The sequence below is a fragment of the Harpia harpyja genome, chromosome Z (genome assembly GCF_026419915.1).
Source record: "Harpia harpyja isolate bHarHar1 chromosome Z, bHarHar1 primary haplotype, whole genome shotgun sequence".
Taxonomy (NCBI): Eukaryota; Metazoa; Chordata; class Aves; order Accipitriformes; family Accipitridae; genus Harpia; species Harpia harpyja.
The window spans coordinates 112,437,322-112,456,096 of NC_068969.1; the positions used below are offsets into that span (position 1 = coordinate 112,437,322).

An 18,775-nucleotide genomic window follows, 5' to 3' on the forward strand; every position below is an offset into this window, starting at 1 on the left:
TACAGCAAAGACAGTTCTTCTCATAGAGCTCTTGTGACTATTAGGTAATAGATGTTCCTATAGAGTCATAAAAAAGCTTTCAAATTAAAAGACATAACATAGCCTTGTATATGAATATGTAAATAACAAGAACAGAGACTCCAATGAGTTATATGCGATGAAGATCTGTGAGGACATCCTACAGATATTAGTTACAGTGGAAGCTCGTTAGCCAGCTCTTTGCTATAATATCTGCTCTCTACATGCCGGTACAGCCTAGTTTTTACAGAGGTAAGAAGCCCACGAAGTTTTCTGCACAGGTGAGATGTGTTTCTGCTGGAAGGCATTTTGTCCTCTAGCTGTCTCACAGCGGCAGCTAAGCGGCAGAAAGTCAATGGAGCAGCTTTCAGGAAGGACACAGCAGCAGAATTTATTTTCTCCAGACCATGCCATTGTGCTAGAGTGGAAGTTAATCAGGTCTTGGAGATGAAGGCAATGAGAACATCAGCATGTCTACTGGCTGGCCACAGACTGGCCAAGCAGAAACAGAAGCTTCCCTGGTGTGCCCCGATGGAGTCTCTAACTAACCTCGCTTGCGTTGGCTCACTAAAATAAGGCCGCTCTTCTTGGCCAAGTCTTCTTCAACATCTTGGCTCTGAAGCAGCAGATGAAGCCGGCCTCTCTGAGCACCAGCCAAAGCAGCGAGGACATAAGCTGTCCTTGGCCTACAGGACTGGAGGGGAACATCCAAACGCTGCAGGTCATGGAGATGTTTATCCCTCACATGGAGGATGCAGTGGGTGAGCACCTTCGCCCTCAGATATCTCCAGAATCCATGACGACACCCGTATACTGCGATGATGCCCCAGTCTCTCCAGAGACACGGGCACCAAAGATAGTGAGAGGGAGCAGCTGTCCCTGTGTTTGGAGGCGATCAGTCATGTTACCTTCTCAATCTGAGAGGAAGAGATAATGCTGGCACAAGGACAGCAAATAAAGCCGCACGAACAACACTGATATCACTTGGAAAAAAGAGACATTAAGAAAGGTAAGAAGAGTGGAATTCCATCGCTTGTCACTTGAAGCCTGAATGCACCCCGTGAATATTTTGGGGATAAGGTCTTGGGTTTTCTTTCTCCCTCCTTTTTCAGTCCCTGGCCTGAGGGGAATGCCCTGTGGACTCTGATGTTTCTGATCCACTGGTGTAAAGCTAAGGGGAAGGGGGTCATCACTCCAAGCTGAGGGAGGACACCCAGTTAAACAGTCAAGTAAGTAGGCAATTCAAAAGGAAATCTTTAAAATGAGCCAGCTGCACGGTGCAGTTAAACACAGAAATATCTCTGAGGAGTCTGAGCAAAACAGCTCTCCACGTGGATACTTCGTGTCCAAGTAAAAACCTGTCTAGCTTGCTTGCTTAACTCAGTAAAACATATGGTTGTTAAATATGTATCAAAAGGCAGCAATGACAAAATGGTGGTTTGTTCTTTGAAAAGGGAGAGACTGGCTTGCTTTTCACAACCAAGATGACATTGCATCTGCTGCTCCGTGCTGTCTCCCCGGTGAGTTTGCTCTCTGATGTGACGTGGCTTTAGCAATGCAGAGAGGCTGGGGCTGGCTCCTGTTTTGTATTTGGCTGACTCTCCTCATTATAGTGGAGTTCTTCTTGATTTACAGTGACAAGAGACAAGTAATCAACTTAGCGGTTTTACCTTTGTTTGCAAATTAAAAATAATTGTGTTTGCGTTTTACAATTCCACTTGTCCCCCAGGAGATGACTTTTTAGAACAGGTACTTGATGTTGTTAAGTGGAGCTCAGTGAACTTCCATCCTATAGGGTGGACATCCTGAGAGGGCAAGTGGGACTTTACAGGACACTGAACTACACTGAAGGTAATCTCTTACGTTTTCACCCAGTTCTCTCTAGTTTGTGCTGCAATGTTGAGGCAGACCCTAGTTAGCGCCAGGACAGATGGTGCATCTCGTTCCCCACGGGTAGCCTCAGTACAGCACATTTCTTTTGGCCACTTGATTGTCCAGGAAAGAGAAGAATACATTTATAACTCACCCACAGGGGTAAGTTACAGCCCTCTGCTCTACCGCTGTCTCTATCTGCATGGTATGCATTTCCCTTCATGCAAGGAGCTCTCAAAATGGCAGCATAACAATTTTGCATTCTCCCAACACAAAAATAGCATCCCATTGCTCCTGGAAAGATGGGATGTGCATGTGAGGGACCAGAACCTCATCCCAGGCATGCAATAAAACTAGCAGATTGCAGCAGATTACAGAGTGTGTTTCTGCAGCAGGCAATTGCAGTGACACTGGATGTGGTACTGGAAGGTTGCATTTTAACTTTTGGAAATTCTCTGTATCACTGAGCTAATTGCTGAGAAGTTCACAATTCACATTGCTGTAAGGGGAGTTAACCGTATCTTAAACCTCCCAATCCACACTCTTTGCTTTCAGGCTTAGCAAAACTAAGTGAATGAATAAATAAAAAAGGATTAAGCTGTGCTCAGAAAATTCCAGTCTTGAAACAACAGCTAGGCTCTTCAAAGTCTGGCAAATGCATAGATGGAGGCATAATTTGCAAGCATTGTTTCCAGTACCTGTAGCAGGGGAATTCCACAGCCTCACTTTCTGGCTGTCCTTCTTCCCTCACTATCACTTTGGCAAGGTACCAGCCACTGCTTCCTCCTTTGCCATCATGCCCTATCCTCACCCTCCTCACCTGCTTCAGCGTTACTGCTTCGACGAAGAATTCATCAGCCTTTGAGAAGGAGAAGAAAAAAGGTAAGGCAATATTTCTCCTTAAAAACAAACAAACCAACCAACCAAATTTATTATTGCAATCAAACCAACATCATCAGCACGCTGCAAGATAATTCTTCACAAGATGAAGGAGAAAGTACAAATTAATTTACCAAAGAATGAAAGCCTCAATATTTGTGCTAGATGTATAACGTTAGATTTACAAATATATGATCTGCCAGCATTTTAAGTCTCCCACGTCATTGCGTGCCCTCCACAACCGTAAAAAAGAAAAGTAATTTGATTATTAAGAAGTTCAGATGGAGAGGCAGGAAATCCAAGTTCAAACCCTTTCTCAGATACCAGCTTTCTGGGAAATCTGGGGCAGGTCACTTCAGACCAAATCCACAGAGGTACCTAGAGGTACAGTTCAGAGACATTACCCAACGTTAAATTCAGACGACACGGACTACTGAGCAGAATTGAACCCCAGCCATTTCCTGCCATGCAAGCATTGAGCGTGGCTGCACAGGGATATTTCCAGCTGCTCCATGAGTTGTGTTCAGAATTTGGTGTGAACCCAACCCAGCAGCTAAATACCCTTAATACCCCACAAGAAACATGAATTTATGTCTTCTCTTCCCACCCCCCCCCCCCCCCCCCCCCCAGAAAAGGGCTCAAATCACCAACCTACTGCCAAGAAATTTCACTCTCTATCAGGGTGGGTGTACCTGCCGCACACCTACAGATTAGCCCAAGTGATAGCCCCTCAAGACCAAAGCTCTGTTACCCAAGAGCGTACTGGGAGCAGCAGCTCCCGATGGCTGAAGGAAAAGAGATGTACTAAAAGAATGAGTTACTCCTCCGGGAATCAGGCCAGACAAGTATCTACGTTACCTGTACAGATGCACACACGTGTATGGTAAATCCTGGGTGTAAACACAGAGCATATCTGAAGCATATAGCCCAACAGACATGAGTGCTGTGGTTACCATCTGGCTGAGATGTCTTGCTAGGTAAGAGAAAGCTAACCAAACACTGCGATTCGTTCGTTCTTCATCACCCCAAAGCCCGTGAAACACATATGGTGGTAGCATATATCCAGCTAGCTCCCAGAAAGCGTGGTGGCAAGGCAATATTTATTTAAATATTTAAATTTGTTAAAACGATCATGTTTTTTCCATCATTCAGGACTCCAAACTGACCTTTAAAATAAAGACCACTAAACAGATTACCACTGTTTTAAGTGTTAATGATTAGCTTACATACATGAACAAGTGTTATTTACATACTCAAACTGCTGAATTGGGGATTTAAGTTATCAAAACCTCACTGAGTCAGTCTAAGCCAATGAAGTCTAATTCATTAGGCCTGATGTTCATCTTACTTATTAATGGCTGATATAAATTAATGAGTAAGTAACTATCTGGAACCACAGCAGGGCAAACACCTAATTTAGAGGCATCTTTAAATTTTACCTTCTACACAGGCTGTTAGTTTGCATCTGCAAGCAAACTTTTCAAGCTAAATTGGTAATCAGGGTACTATTGGTTTAAGTGGCTGTAGATTAGAGACCGCACCGACTTAGCTACATTTCTTTTTAACAGGGTATCTGAGCTAATCAGTGTAGAAATAGTCATTCAGTCTCTTGAATATATGAGCTCTAAGTCAGGATCAATCCTTAAACAGCTTCCAATTCGTTCACCAGCTTTCAGCTCCTCATGCCAAGAGAGCATTTTTCCATTAACAGGTTCCAGTTTTGTTTATATCATCTGGGTGCTATTAATCACATGAAATGACTTCCAAAATTATTTTTCCTTTTTTTTTTTTTTCCTGCTTCATGCAAGTTACCCTATAACTCATTTTGGGGAGTAAAAATAAAATAGTCATCATTTGTGTTTAAAAATATTTGTATCTTCTGTGAACCAAGAATCTTTCTTTGGAACTTAATTGAAACAGTCTTCACCACCAAAACATGACTCATTTTGCTACCATTTTGACAAAAGTAGACTTCACCAAGTGACAAAATGCTGTCCTTTACAGCTTGGACCTACCTTTTAAAAATAAAAAACTATAATGTAAGTGCATTGGCAAAAATATGATGTTTGCAACATCCATGTCTGCAAAATTTTATATCATTTAGAAGCAGAATGAACTTTCACACTAGGTAAATGCCACATCTTTCCACGGACAGGTCTTACAGGCACAAGAAAACCTTGATGAAAGTTCTTTTAAGGTCTAAAAACCTCAGTGATTTCAGTGAAGAATTGGAAATTCTGGACACTCAAAGGGAAATCCAACATGTTAATGCATATTTCAGAACCCTAAATGCAAAGGTCAATTTTGAAAACTTGACCTCCTTTTATCCCCATTTTCTTTCCATTCCAAATCTGCAATCAAATAATGACACAAATGATAGGAAATCTTCAGAGTTCTGTGATCAGATTCTCAAAATCTCCTCCAGGAGATAGTGATTACATTTTAACAGTCTAAGTTGGACCCTAGAGATCCAAAATGTGCCTCATAATTGAATACATATTAAGTAGGTTGACCCCACAGATCAGATCAGCACACTATTTGCTTGTTAATGCTGCAAGGGCTTTAACTACAGTTTGACCTCTTCATTATCTCCAGCTTTCCAGGGAACAAGCTCTGTCTTCAGTTCAGGCCATTTCCACCCCCTTCCATTCAGGACACGGGCATACAAAAACATATTGAAAACCAGACTGAAAATAAGACACAAAAATTGAGTGCAGGATGGTTGAGGGGAGACTGGAGGAAATATAAAGGAAACGCGTTAGGCTTTTCGTTCTGATTTTCACATTAAATAAGATGCTTTTTCTTCCTTTGCCCCAGGAGCTATTTCTTTTTGCCACGGATGGAGGGGGAAAGGCTCCCTCTTGTTCTTGGAAGATGGACAGATTTCCTGGAACCTTCCCCAATCTGAAGATGCAATTTCAACAGTCAGTACTTAGCTGGGGAGCAAACCAGGAGACTCTTTTATGAACATACCAATGCCAAGCATGGGCACACCGTCCCTGACCTAAATTTCTCTCCAACTGCAACCTGTTATGATGCTCTGTGGACATGATTTATTTCTCCCTACTGCCCTAGCCCAAACTGGCAAGGAAACCAGCCAACTTTATAAATACACATCTCAAAAAAAAAAAAATACCATCACACACTTTAAAACCTGTCTTAAGGAGCTGCTGTGTGAACTTACGTTGCCTTTTTCAAATTTATTGACAGTGTTGATGCAGTTGTAGAGAACGCGCTCTCCCGTGTCTCCCTGGTCGCCGATGAGGCAGACAAAGACGTTGGCATCTGTGCCGCTCCCACTTACCGTCCCAGTGCAAACCGTCACCCGGTATTTTATCACTGTGGAGACATAAATTAATAAGACAATTAATTGTGTTGCTGAAATTGCCATTTAAATTTACTGCATTTTCCACAGACTGACAATTTATTTTAAGTGTTCATACTTCCAGTTGGTACTTCTGCTGATGTATTGACTTTTACACTTCCATGCTATCACTAGGAAAAGAAAGAAGCCAAAATAGGAAAGCTTGAAAACCCATAAAACCCCTCCAAGGAAGAACACAAAAATGCTGTCCCCTTCAGGTAAAACCTCATGAATTGGAGTGCATAGCGTCCTCGGGGCCCCAGCCCTCCTACCTTCCCTCCTGCCTTCCGAGGGGGTCCTGGTGATGGGGGACCTTGTAATGACATGTTTGGGGAAAACATAATTTTCAGCACCCAGGGGCATGGCAGGCAGACAAAAGTTGTTAAAAAGGGCTGAGCGCTCAAGGATCTGAGGAACGGGCTCTTCTGGCTTTATGGGGCAGGACAAGCCCAGTTGGCCCCCTTGCCTCGGGACCCTCATAGTGCAGGAGGTTGGATTGTGTCTTGCCTCTTTGTCACCCTTGAGATCTTTATTTAGGATTTTACTGGATGGAATTTGAGCTGCCGCCTTCCTCCCCCCGACCCTGCCCTCATCTCTGCTCTCCCATCCCTTTGGGTGAAGGATTTCCAGAAGAAATTTCACAACGAAGAACCAGCCCACAGACTCGAGAGAGACATTTTATCTCCAACATCGGGAAGAGGCAAGAAGCGATGCTCCCACCCTCCCTCCGAAACCTGCCTGCAAGCCCAACACGCGGGTGCTGCGTCTCGCCTCTCCTCAGCACAACTGCTCCTCACGGGAAAGTGCCTGCATTTGAACTCAAGCAGCCCTCTCCACAGTTGATTAAAAATACATTTCAAAACCAGGTTTATTTACATTTTAATAACATCTGCAATTACAATTACTTTTCCTCTTCTGAGGAACTGCTCAGCTGCATGCAGATCACCGAGTTCATCGGAAATTTCGGAAAACACGGGATTCACGGTCTATGGAGTATGGAGCCCCATTGGGTGCTTTGGTGGAAATAAAAGAAATCCCAATGGCCACCTTGAGATATTCTGCTCTCCAAAATTCTCCCTCCAAGTACATTTAGTTCCTGTGACACAAGGTCGAGACAGAAGTGACCACTTGAGGAAGCCAACACAAAGTTCTGCAGCTTTCCTTAATTAAATCTCCAGTTCAAGCATAGTTAACCCAATAAATAGTTCGGATTGCTCACACGTACTGAAAGGTGCCTACGCTCTTGCACAACTGTTCTGTACAACTTTCTATACATTTATACATATAGCTGCATAAATGTGCATATAATTAAATAAAACTTTAAAGCCCAAAAACGATTGTTAAATTTTAGATTGCATTTCAGCTAAGCTTGCTTTCCATGAACATCTCTTCAAACCTGGCATTTCACATTTTAAGAGAGACTGGAAAAAATACAACTTTGAAAAAAAAAAATATAGCTCTGGAAACAATTGTGCTGTGGCCAGATGTCTCCCATCTCCCACCACAGAGGAATCTGCTTAGAATAAGAGCCTGAGATTTCTGACGCTTCATGCAGCTAATGATGCACACAGAAAAATACTGCAGAGAGAAAGTGCCAGAAAGAGGAGCTAATTGAATTGCATCGGTCTGCCTGTGCATCCCTTACACAAAGAGGGTTTCTTTCTATTCAGGTCCTAAGCACAGAGCCTGTGGCTCTCACCTGGCATGACTTCAGTCACTAGAGATCCCTCCGCAGGGAGCTCCCGCACAATCTCATTGTCGTCTTCATTTATATCTAGCCAGCGGCCGCAGTTGAATGAGTATTTTTCTTTTGTCAGCGTTTTCAGCAGAGTTACCTTCATTAAACCAAAACACTGCGTGAGTTCAGAGGCTTAAAGACAAAAAAGCAACAAGCTCTTGACAGGTTTTTGCCTGGGAAGCAAGAGTAGGTAGCAGCTGAGAAATAACACACATTAATAACGAGACCGTCATTCCGACTCGTGCACTGCAGTGATGTATGGAGCAAAGTCTGTCATAGCTGACGGCTTTTCGTTCCTCCTTTCTCCAATCAATCCATGGCGTTGTAAAAGTTTTGATGGGTACTGTGGCTCTTAGTAATTGCTCGTCATATGCCACTGTATAAATCCACAGAGCAAATTGTGGATGGCGCTTGCGCTGCTGGTTCTCGCAGCTCAAAATCAGCGCGTGGCACATTGAGAAAACACCCAGAAAATGGCAGCAAGCATGATCGAAGATCTACAGTAGCTTCCAAAGAAGTAATGAGCAAATAAGGTAGGGCTCTGCAGATGGCTGGCAAAGCGAGTGAAGGGAGGGTGTGAAGAAGGTCTACAAAAGCACAGGTGGCATGAAGAAGGCAGAGGGGGGGTCAGCTATTCACTCTTCTGCTACAAGAAATACAGGGCATCAGATGATGCTTGTAGAGTGAATTTCAAAGCAAACAAAAAGACACAATCAACCTGTGAAGTCCTTGCCAGAAGCTATTATGGTTGCTAAAAGTTTAAATGTTCAAGGGGAGACTGGAACTTTTGAACAAATAAATGGAAGACAAACCTACTAAATGCTTTGTATTTAGTAGATCAGTTCAGGAAGTAAGTCCCCAGCTGGAAGCAGTTGAAAACTGCTTAGGGGGAAGTATCATAAATGCTTGTCCTTTTCTTACTGTTCTCTAATCATGCACTTATGTGACACAGGAGAGGGGATATTGGGCTAGATGGACTTTTGGCCTGACCAGCATGGCTGTTCTTGTGTTCTTCTAACAGAAAATGGAAGCCTGCCCCAATATGAAGCAAGCCTGGCATGAAACCTGTGAGGACTGGACAAAACATCATTAAGGCTTCATCTAAGTTCCTGGATGCTAAAATGGATGCACAAGTGATGGGATTCATGTGCCATGAGCCTGATGCCTCCAGAAAGCATCAGACTAGCTGTATACGGGCAGATTGATTTCATGCATCTTCACCAGGTTTGCTTAGACAGTTTGGCCCAAAGTGAGTCCTAGACACACTGTCAGATCCCTCTTGTCCTCCCTGAACACAATTACTGTGCAGAAAAAGAGAATACCCCAAGGAAATGTATAGCTATGGAAGGTCTAAGCATTCTTGCTCATCACCTCTGAACAAACTAATAGTGACGATTGCAGTGACCCAAATTCTGACCAGCGCTTTCTTTTTGATAAAAACCACAGCCAGACACCTTGTCCCACCATATGGTGAACACAGCAGTACTTGATGCCCTCTCCCCACTGAAGAGGTGTTTGGCTGCGTATGCTTTCGCATCTCCCTGACAATGCAGGAGAGCAGGATCTGTCAAAGCACATTAGAGGCACGCAAGAAAAATCGCTAAGCGGTAAATTGTGATTTATCATCACGGTTATTTATGGCTGCAGAGCAAAGTGTATGTTTTGTTAAGTGCAGAGAACGTCTTCCAAGCTCTGCAGGAGCATGGAAGCTTAGAGATGAACTTGCTGCCTTGCAGACCCAGGTGAGGGCGGACAGCACCGTAATCATTGTTGGTAGAACAAAGGATATGTGACTGAAGATCAAGCTGATCACCCTTTTTATTTCCCGAACAGCATAGGGCTGGTCTCTTCTGCACAGTCTCCATGGGCTCCTCCAGTTTGCAAGCGTCCACCTCCTGCAATGGGGCTGCCAGCACTTCAGGGCAGGTTACGCTCCGCTGTACAATAGGTCTCTGCCGTAATCAGGTTTTCGTTATGACCAGCCTAAATAGGCCACAGAAGGAGCGGGTTTGCCTCTCTGTACGCTAAGGATGTTTAAGAGTAGGAAGCTTTCTGAAGAGCAAGGGAAAAAGACCCTGGCAGCAGCGAGGGGGGACTACAGGGGTCTGACACTGGAAGGATGGGGAAACGTGATTTTCACCATCGATCTGGGCTGTTGGAAGCTGCCATTTCCCATTGCTCTCATTTCCCTGAACTGAGAGGGGCGGGAAGGAGAAGGAATTTCCTCCAAAAACCACGCAATGAATCCTTCTCTCCGCGCATGTTTTTGCAAACACTACGATGTGCTCTCTTCACGTCCCATTTTCGTGCAGGATTTCCACTTCCACTCCTCAGCCGGCACCGTCTGTAAAGGGAGGCACCTCTGACCGCTGCACATCAAACTCAGCTGTCAGCTGGGGAACGCGGTGACCCAGGACTGGCAGTGCAGACCTCTGTGACCAATTTGGCTTTTCAGGTCTACCTTCCCTTGCAGTCCCCTCACCTTATTCAGATGCCAGCCAGCAAAGGGATTTCTTTTCTCGTGCCATATCCGAAGCTTATAAAATGTGCCCAGATCAGGGAGCTCGATCTATAGAGGGGGAAAAAAAGTGCATTATCCATTTCTGTAAGTCAGCAAAGCATGCACACAAAGGACACCTCTGAACATCTTTAAAGAGCCACATCAGAGAGAAGTCAAAAACTAAAGCAAAAAACCCCTTATGTTCTTTAAAAGTAATAAACCCTACCCTGCAAAGATAGCTTGATGCCTCTCTTTTCAGGAGACAAGAACATATAAGATGAATCCATGCACTTTTGATAAAGAGAGCTCCTTGAAACCACTCTTTTCAGTAAGAACTAAGGCCAGTTCTCAAGCTTCAGCTCTTTCTCAAACAGGGTTTGCAAAGCACAGCCATGCTTCCTCCAGAAGGCATCTACGGCTGCTGGTGCAAAGGGGGTAAAAGTTTTGGCTCCAGCCATGCATTAAAATCCTCTGTTTCTCTTTTTTTCTCTGACCAGTCCCCATTTAACTTTTAAACTTATTTGTTCTTAAACACAAGACCCTCCCCAGCCTCCAAACTCAACATGCTGTTGAGCTCAGCCCCAAACATTCGTGGAGGCTCACGTCCAAAGACGCTGAAGACCGGGTCACCGAGGTGAAGAAACGCTACTGCTAATTTTCCTGTAAATAGCTAATGACCATTTAGGCACTGGAGGAAAAACAGATCCATTATTAGCTTTAGAAAGGCATGGTCTAAATGGGTGGAGCAGTCTATGACATGAGTGGGACTGTGCCTGAGGGGGACACTATCTGCTTCAGGAGCCACAGAGGAGATGTGGTACTTAGTACCACGATGACTTGAATTCGTCATCACCTGAGCACCCGGGAACCCCAGCCTAAGCCCTGTTTGGAGAAGACAAACCATATCCATAGGTGGGGAAATCATTTGCATTACCACCAAACTGCATGACTTCACCTCCACTTCAGAAGGATCTACTGAGATAAAGACCTCATCTCATGATTTTCTGTGCAGGGTTGAAGCTAATGCCCTGGAAAACAATACCAAGCCAAATTTACCACTTGCACAAGATTCATACCATGAACTTGTCGGTCTGCCCAGTTTCAAAGTTGTCTGAATTGTTGTCCAGCTTCATCTCATCCGACTTCCCCTTGTCTCCATAAATCTGGAAGAAGATGGTGGCATCTGTCCCTGCGTTCTTAATGTCACTTGTCCAGATCCACAGAGACCAGGGGCTTTCTGCAAAGAAAGGTTCAAGACATTTTGTTTAAAAAGTAATTTTTAAAGGTGTCCCGGTACAAAACATATTTCTCATTCTTTCCGCTGGGTGGTAGAGAGGGCAGGATGATATGAAAGAACACCAGGACATTTTATGCTTTTCTGCACAAACATAATCAGCTGCTACATGACATACAGGAATGAGATTGCCTGGAAATATAAATCTGTGTTTTCATTTAAAATAAAATGAGAAAAACCATAAATCACCACTTTCCAGGTAAGCGATATTCTTCTATGTCATACATTACTAACAGGGCAATCCAGGCACATGCTCCATCTCTGTAGTTTCAGTATACCTCTCCAACACCTACAACTCTAGCTTCAAAGACCATTTCAAAACCAGGGAAATACTGTCAGCTTTCTTTTTGTCAATGAGAAAGAGTCTCCAGTTACTTCTGTACGGTGCAATGCAGCTCCAGGTAGCTCCTAAAACTTGCTCCAGATGATCTGTGTCTGGAACAAGGAGGAGTATGGATACAGCCATGTATCACTTCATTCTGAGCTAATGAGCTTTCCTGAGACCGGACCAATTAACCCAGATATGCCTTCTGCAGGACAGGCTGGCTCGGGGTCCATTCAGGTATCTCTAGCCAGGCTGCATCATGTGCGGCAAACATGCTCAGAGCAATGTAAAGATATATTTCAGAAGTTTTTAAATTATTTAAATGCCTAAATCCCACCTGACTTCAGTTAGCACTTGTAAAGGACATGCCCAAAGATCGTGGCAAAGATCAAAATTTTTATCTCTTAAGTCTTCACCCAACATTTTAACTGTAAGAGCAGTCCACCTGCAGCAACTTTACATTGGTTTTCGTAACAGAGGATGGTTGCATATATAAAGGTGACATTATTTCCTCTAAAGAGCCCCTCATCTGCATTCTTTATTGATAATAATGTGTTTCACTTCTGCAGGCCTTGCAGCACCTACAGAAGAGGGAACAGGCTTCTTTCCTGACTCAGACATCAGCTGAATTATTAACAAACCCTAATGAAAGAATTGCTAACCCTTTCGGTATGCCTGAGCCCGCATGAGCACGGCTTGACCTTCAGAGCCCAGAATGGAATATAAAAATATGATGACATGCATATAAATTAGATTTTTACTTATCTGCTCAGCATGTGACTGCAAAAAAGAGGCAACAGCTACTCAAAAAATGAGGGGGCAAGAGGGAACTCTCTTTTAGAAAAAGTTTCGCCCCTATTTTAATAATATGTAAAATGTTCATGACCACTCCTTCCTGAAAAGCACCAGCAAGTTTTACCTAAGCAGAAATGAAGCCAAGGCAAGTTTGCATATGGCATGTGATATAGCAGCCTGCTCTCCCTGGGGAAAAGAGCAAGGGCAATTCAGACACCAGAGACTTCTCTCATCTGTCTGGTTTGGCCCCCCTGACCTCTTGCCGAAGGAAAGGAGAAGTGATGCATGCAGGGAGGGGGAAAAGGGAACTTCTACCAGGATTAAATGCTGATAGAGGGCTCTCGGGGAGAAACCACACAGGGAGAAATGTGGGTGAGCTAGGTCTGCAGCTGCCGGAGGAGACCAGGCATTTCCCCAAATACCCATCATCATCCTCCCAGGGCTCGCTGGGCACATTCCCCTGTTTCCTATCCCTTCGCATCAAGGGATCCAAGCAGTTTGGAAATTCTCAGAGCCAGAGCAAATATTCCCCAGGGCACAAACACCAAGGAGGGCTAGACCTGACACAACAGTTTCCAAGATAACATTCAAGATAAGGGGGGGGGGGGGGTATAAAAAAAGACTGAGAATAAATACAAGTTACACGTCGAGCTGCAATCCACTGAGGGAACAGCTTGCAAATGCTGCACAGGGACCCATTTCACCATGGATACCCAAAGTGAGGTTGAACCAAGCTTTGATCAGCTCTACAGAAAGGGACAGTCCTGTGTGCACGGGGAGATAGGAGAGATGACATAATAGGTCTTTTCTAACTCCAAGTCTTACGCTTCTATAATCTGGCAGCTAAAGGTCACAGATTTCTCAAGGCTAATGCTCTCTGTCTATCTCCTGCACTGCGGCAGCGGGGGAATTAGCCTGTCAATAACAATCAGAGCTGATAATAGAGGGTTAAAGGTTGCAGATGCTTTAGTTAAATGAACCGAGTCAGAGGCGCAATGTGGTTATAGCACTGACTAACATTTAGATAAAGCTTATTTAAATGAACTGCTGTTTAAGCAGGAGCCCACCCGAAGCATTCGGATTAAACCGTGTGTATTATCCTAATTAAAACATTCTGCTTATACGTACGCGCTGGCACTGGCGAGACGGCAGCGATGCGTTTTGCTCGGTGCAAAACCAGCCAGCGAGGCTGGGTGTTGGAGCTGTGTGTGGATGGATGAACATGCCGGTACGCTGCCCGGAGGAGCACCTCCAAGCAAACCATGTGCCATTGCCTCCCTCTAGAGAAGAGGCTTCAAATGCAGAACTCGTGTGCCTCGGGAGGGACATTTGGCAGCTGGACAGGACTAAGAGCTGTTTTTTTCTCTAAGGCCAAGTGTAAAAAAGTTGAAGTTAGTGGGAAGAGTTTGGTTTTTCTTCCTGTTTTCCCCCAGGTTTGTCTTTTTATTATATTTAGGTTTTGTTTCCATCTGGAACAGGAAAGCTTTGCTTCTGTAGCGATAAGAAACGTAGCCTGGCTTGTCTGCAAATGTGAGATGGTGGCTGAGGCAGCCCTAAGCCCAGTGAACCTAGGAAGGTTGCCAGGTCCAATTTCTGCCCTTAAGAAAATGAGTGCAATTCTTCAAAATATTTTAAAAGTTTCATTTTAAACTCCCCAAACCAGGGTGTTCAAAGCTAAAACTCATGCAGGACTCAATTCACTTGAGCCTCTACTTGACCATGGGTCTACCCATGTCAAGTTGCGTGGGTGACACTCAGGGTGGTGTTGTGTGTCTGAGGTCACGGGAGGCTCCTGGGCACTTGTACCTACTTTTCAGTCTTCTCTGGCGCAGGGACACCATTTCGTAGAGTTCCCGCTCTATGAGACCATCTCCTTCATCTTCATCCAGCCATTTCCCACACGGGAAGGTTTGCTCAATACCAGTGAATGGGCAGTAAACAACCACCTAGGAAAAAAGACTGGGAAGGTAAGTTTGAATATTCTGTTACTGGCAGCCCACAAAAACTTAAGTAACTGAAGCAAAGACAGAGCTGGAGATCTTGGTCCTGCTCTCAAAATCAGGTTTTCTGGACCAACATGAACTGGACTGGTTACACAATTCCCAATTTGGAGTATAGCTAGGACCCATCTGTCCTGTAATTCCCACTTTTCCAGAAGTACATCAAAATGGGTCAACCAAGAAGAGGTAAAACACCATGAGGGGAACAGAACGGGAACAGGCAGTGTGGCTGCAGGAGTCAGCGTTGTGTAAGTGTGCGGCATGTGCCCTGCACCTCACCAGTTCACAGTAGGGTTTTGCAGGAAACACAAGGTACAAAAAACCTTCAAACACATCCTAAGCTGATTTTGCTTTCCAGGAAAACTGCATTTCCTCCCAGCTTCAGGGTAGGCAGCTCCTTCCCATTAGTTCCTGCTGATTTTGTACACTATCTCACATCACATACTGCTCCACTACCTCCCAGTAACAGCTGTGGTCAGCTACTTCTTTTTCTGAACTCCAAAGCACCATCTAAAAACTTCAGGAAAGTCTGAGTATAGATGATAACTTTGAAATGCTCAGCACAATCCAAGACCGCATTTCTGTCTGGCCCCTTGGGCGAACATCTGAAGGTGCTTTTGGCACTGAGCAAACAATAATCTTTATCTTTGTGACTGCAAAGGGGCAATCAACCCAATTAGCGAGTGATTGACTTATGCATCTAATGTGCCTTTGAGGCAATCAGCTACTACCATGCATTATGTATAATATTGACTTTTTAAACCGAGGATATTGTCATCCAAATAAAAGCAGATTTTTTTAATTTTTTTTTTTAACAGTATTTGTTTGTTGGGGTCAGATTATGAATAGGAAACAGTCTGACAGCTGCCTTACAGACAAACAACTTTTAGTCTCACCTTCTCGCAAAACCAGCCAGAACTGACGCCGCAATTATCATGCCCAATGGTGACTCTGCTGAGAGGGCTGAGAAGAGCAGCTATCTCCACGTTAAAGAGATCTGTCCTGGCACGCTCAAATTCACCTCCTTCCAGGAAAATCTTCCCACTGTTCTTTAAGCCTTTGGAGCCATGGAGGATTACGTGGATCTTGGAGTTTGTGCCAGCTCCTCTGATATCTCCTGTCACTACAGCAACGTTGTACACAATACCTGAAGGAATCAGGAATTCGGTTAGGAAGAAAAGAAGGGAGGAAAAAAGGCTGAGAGTAATAATTTTGATTGGATTTACACTGGGCTCTACTGGTTTCCCACTGGTCTTTTTAGCTTTCGACTTACACACAGTGCAATGCTTCATTTGTTTTTTGTCCTACACATACATCTGAGAAATGCACAGCTACCTTCAGACTGTCCAAGAGAAACAGGTTTGCGGCGACAAATGCCCTGTTGCATGGCCAATGGAAAAAAGTGTGGGGTTTTTTATCACCGTGTGGTGATGATCAGGTAAAAAAAGGCAAAAAAATTGAATTGGCAACTAAGTCGCTTGATTTTGAGAGGTACCAAGCACCAAACGTGTCAGAGGATGCTGAGAGGATGGAGAAGTGTTGCTTGAAACAGTGGCGGCGAGATCTGCAGCATCACAAAACTCTGGAAACTTGGGGTCAGCAGTCTATAATGCTGCTGAAGCCAGCAGGACCTTCGTTGTCACTGTAAGACCCTAAAGATCTCAGCAAAAAAAGGCTCTTGGGAGACGTATTAGCCTAGCTGGAAGAAAGAAAAATATTTCTGAAAAGAAGTTTATACGCCTAAAAGTTTGCTTATTTTTTTCTAGCGCTAACTGTTGGTCTAAGAAAGATAACACTTCTTCCTGCAAGCCTTACTTCCCAGAAGGTTCATTGACAGGCATATCTTAGACCTGTGTCATGGCATCAAATAAAGAGACACCTCTGTAACTACAACAGTGTTTTAGGGAACATGCGTAAAACAGTTGGGGCCCAAGCTAAAATATTCCTTTGCTTAAATCACCCAGAAATTTCAATAGGGACTTTGGACGAAGTAGAAATATCAGAACTCGCTCTCTTCTAAATAATCCTCTCTTTGAAGTTTAATGTTAAAAATTGTATTCAAGCATGTTTTACTGTACATATATCCTCAACAAACCTCGTGAGGGCAGGAAAAAATGCACAGTCATGAATGGTAAAAAATAAGGGAAGCTTTTAGTAAATGAATTGCATTTTTTTCAGATTTCTTTCCCATCTCCCCCTAATTTTTCCCAACATGCATCGTGCAGTCAGAACTCTGCACCCAGACCACTTTCCTCGTGCACATGCAGGAAGGAATACGAGGACTGCAGATGTTGAAGACCATGCAATGAAGTAAAGAACAGCTGTTATGTGCACAGTCAAAGCGTCTACCTTTACGCTAATGAATAAATACAGGCAGAACACTATCCAAATAATCTTCTGCCTCGTGGTAAGTTCTTTTATTGACTTTACATCCAGGTTTCTTTTAACAGAGACATAACTTTTGGTTGTCTCTGCTCTAACCATATTGGATAATAAAAAAAAAAAAACAGTTTTAGGGCTCAGCACTGCCTTTCTTCTTTTGTAAAAGGATGCAGAGTTCCCCAGCCAAGAACCTGAAGTACAATATGCACTACTGCATGGCACATCGGTGACTGTGGAAATAGCAATCCGTTTTCTGAAAGCTGCTGAGCGACTTGCCGAAGTACGAGCCAGATCTCTCGTCCTCTGCCCGTCAGCCCCTTATCCAGGTGCACCAGGTGATAAATCAGCACGTAGGTCCTGCGCAGCTTCACTAGTGAGATATGGAGGTGGGAAATGCGATGGTAGTTCAGGGACCCTGGCACAAAACAGCCTGTCACCAGCAGATGGTCCACTGCAGGTATCCCTAAGCGTAAGGCATTCAATCTTCTAAAGAAAACATGGCTAGTAGCATTAATTAGGCCTTTGTATCTTTGCATTTCCCACCGTGGATTCAGCCCATGACTTTACCTGTGGCTTCGGTGCCCCCAACAAGAATGTCCCTCTGGATTTTTCCATCATCTTCATCTAAAGCAAACCAACGTCCAACTGGGAATTGGTACACACATTTATTGCCAATGTCTTCAATGATCACCTAAAAAAAAGAAACAGCACTTTGCAAAATAATATGGAAAAAGCAAAGGTCTTACACGAGGGGGTGACAGAAGAGCAGAAGCTTAATGCACACACTCTCACCTGATTTAATATCTTCCATACTCAAGCAGATCCCTCCCCGCTCCCTCATTAGTACTGATAGAATTTCAGACAATCGGCAAGTAAACCACCAGGCTTTTTTCTTTTCTTTTTTTATCCAGTGAACTCAATCTGCATCTCTCGCAGTGTACGAGACCAGATGTCTCTGCTAGCAAGACCAGCTGGCTGGCCTGTCTCCCTTCTCTCCAGAGCCCCTTTGCTGGCTACTCTTCTCCATCAGCTGAATGGCGGCTCTTTGTTCTGCTTTGGGAACAGGCTGCCTGCTTTCTCTCTCGGTTTTAGAGACTTGTTATAAAAGAATACCAAGGAATTTCAGGACGAATCAAGACCATCAGATCAGCTTGTGTGACCTAGTAATATCCTGTTATCCCACTCAGTTACTCCAGGATGGAACAATTGCAAAGACAGCCATGAAACCCTGTGGTGGGAATAGTTTCTAATTTGGAAGGATTTGGCTCTTGGACCTATCTAGATACATATTTTACTGAAACAAGCCTGGGAACGATCTTCGCCTTTAATACTAGATTAAGCCACTTGAAGTTTCTTGTACCTCCTGCTGAGGCATTTCTTACCAATATCTTCTTCTGGGTTCCTGAAGCTTGCCATAGAGTTACTGCAGTATTTTAAAGAAGCAGTGAAGAGTACTGAAGATTGTCAGCCAGAAAAGAAGAAATCAAAATCTCTACTCACCTACATGGCTTATGTCTCAGAAGAAAAAAAAAAACACAACTATTAGGGATAGAAAGTCTTTGCCACTTTTCTCTGCTTTCTCAGCAAATAGGGAGAATCTGAAATCTG

At 43.9% G+C, this 18,775-nt stretch overlaps 1 protein-coding gene across 1 annotated transcript in view; it reads right to left on the reverse strand.

Annotated features, from left to right (window-relative positions):
* Positions 1 to 18,775, reverse strand: part of LOXHD1 (lipoxygenase homology PLAT domains 1) — a 142,392-nt gene that overhangs the window by 80,699 nt on the left and 42,918 nt on the right. The window contains exons 7-14 of the mRNA XM_052778530.1: positions 17,735 to 17,858; positions 15,682 to 15,932; positions 14,596 to 14,731; positions 11,448 to 11,608; positions 10,354 to 10,440; positions 7,833 to 7,968; positions 5,954 to 6,108; positions 2,589 to 2,749 (exon numbers count right to left, since the gene is read on the reverse strand). Coding sequence (XP_052634490.1) covers positions 2,589 to 2,749; positions 5,954 to 6,108; positions 7,833 to 7,968; positions 10,354 to 10,440; positions 11,448 to 11,608; positions 14,596 to 14,731; positions 15,682 to 15,932; positions 17,735 to 17,858 — 1,211 coding nt within the window. The remainder of the gene's footprint in view (positions 1 to 2,588; positions 2,750 to 5,953; positions 6,109 to 7,832; positions 7,969 to 10,353; positions 10,441 to 11,447; positions 11,609 to 14,595; positions 14,732 to 15,681; positions 15,933 to 17,734; positions 17,859 to 18,775) is intronic.